The following is a 1,761-nucleotide window of genomic DNA, read 5'->3' as shown; positions in this document are numbered from 1 at the left end:
GTGTGACTCAGCAGTTTTCTTCGTTTTAATGTGACGACAGGTTCCGAGTGTGACTCTGCAGTTTTCTTCTTTTTAATGTGACAACAGGTTCTGAGTGTGACTCAGCAGTTTTCTTTGTTTTAGTAAATGTGGAACTTTTCTCCCGTTTGTCTCCAAAGAGCTCAAAAGTTGCTCGGAGTCGCAGTTTAACTGCGGCGCTCCGACCAACGAGTGCATCCCGAGGAGGTGGCACTGCGACGGCGCCGCTGACTGCAAGAACGGAGCGGATGAGACAAACTGCAGTAAGTTCCACACGTCGCCTGAAGATGACGAGATGTTTCTGCAGAACCTCACATTCATGCAGTTCCCTCCGTTTTGCTTCAACGCAGCTGCGAAACTATGCAAAGACGATCAGTTTCAGTGCGCCAGCGGCCAGTGCGTGTCCAAGATGTTTGTCTGTGACAACGAGGACGACTGCTCCGACGGCTCGGACGAGAAGTCCTGCCCCAAACCCACCTGCAGCTCCACCTCCTTCCAGTGCAACAACCTGGTCTGTGTTCCCGCCCTGTGGCTCTGCGATGGAGACGTGGACTGCGCCGACGGCTCCGACGAGTGGCCCAAGAACTGCCGAGGGAAGGAGCCGGAGAAGACGCCGTTGCCGTGCGGCGCCCAGGACTTCAGGTGTGGGAGCGGGAGCTGTATCCACAGCAGCTGGAGGTGTGACGGAGAAGAGGACTGCTCTGACCGATCCGATGAGCTCAACTGCAGTAAGCCGGCTCCTGCTGGTCCGTGCTCGGGTCTCCAGCTCAACGTTCAGAAACAAAACTTAAATGCTCTTTGCAGTTTTAGGCACCAAACCATTTTCTGCTGACGTCTAGGGAACTTGTTCTTCTGTGGTCCTTAGTCACTCCATCTCTTGGTTTTCCAGACCAAACTTCTTGTCGTCCGGATCAGTTCCGGTGCAACAACGGCACCTGCATCAGAGACGGCCTCCGGTGTAACTCGGAGCGTGACTGTGTCGACGGCAGTGACGAGCTCGGCTGCAGCTCCGGTAACGTTCTCCGCCATGACTCCACACAGAAGCAAACCCCTTCTGGGTGCCAGTCCTCCCTCGGTGCTCTTACTGTCCACTTCTTATGTCCTCAGAGGACGCGTGCAAACACCCCACGAAATTCAGATGTGGCAGTGGGGAATGCATCAGGATGGACAACGTGTGCGACAAGGACAGAGACTGCAGCGACGGCTCTGATGAACCCAGCGGTGTGTGTGGTACGTTGCACCCACCAGAGATCCCAGTTAACCCAGTCCTGCAACGAGTCACGGTTAACGTTTTTATTCCCACAGGAACAAACGAATGTCTGACGGCAAACGGAGGCTGCGCTCATGAATGCACCGACCTGAAGATCGGCCACAGCTGCTCCTGCCCCGCCGGGTACCGCCTGAAGACCGACAACCACACCTGTGAAGGTGAAGTACTTTTCAGGTCCGGCGTGTGGGGCAGCGCCATCTAGTGACACAAGTAGGAAACTGCAGACAACTAATGTCCCCAGTTGTCCCCAGTTGTCCTCAGCTGTCCCAGTTGTCCTCAGTTGTCCCAGTTGTCCTCAGTTGTCCCCAGTTGTCCCCAGCTGTCCCCAGCTATCTCCAGCTGTCCCCAGCTGTCTCCAGCTGTCCCCAGCTGTCCCCAGCTGTCCTCAGTTGTCCCCAGCTGTCCTCAGTTGTCTCCAGCTGTCCTCAGCTGTCCTCAGCTGTCCCCAGCTGTCCTCAGCTGTCTCCAGCTGT

The 1,761-nt window shown here is 55.9% G+C and overlaps 1 protein-coding gene across 1 annotated transcript in view; it reads left to right on the top strand.

Annotated features, from left to right (window-relative positions):
* Nucleotides 1–158: 158 nt before the first annotated feature.
* ldlrb (low density lipoprotein receptor b) overlaps nt 159–1,761 on the top strand; it is a gene marked incomplete at its 5' end in the record, with an annotated part of 5,324 nt that continues 3,721 nt past the window's right edge. The window contains 5 exon segments of the mRNA XM_037674413.1: nt 159–281; nt 369–746; nt 908–1,030; nt 1,126–1,248; nt 1,324–1,446. Of these exon segments, the coding sequence (XP_037530341.1) occupies nt 159–281; nt 369–746; nt 908–1,030; nt 1,126–1,248; nt 1,324–1,446 (870 nt within the window).

Source organism: Nematolebias whitei, chromosome 3, assembly GCF_014905685.2.
Source record: "Nematolebias whitei isolate Nwh7 chromosome 3, NemWhi1, whole genome shotgun sequence".
In the NCBI taxonomy this organism is placed as follows: domain Eukaryota; kingdom Metazoa; phylum Chordata; class Actinopteri; order Cyprinodontiformes; family Rivulidae; genus Nematolebias; species Nematolebias whitei.
This window is presented reverse-complemented; position numbering and strand designations above follow the sequence as displayed.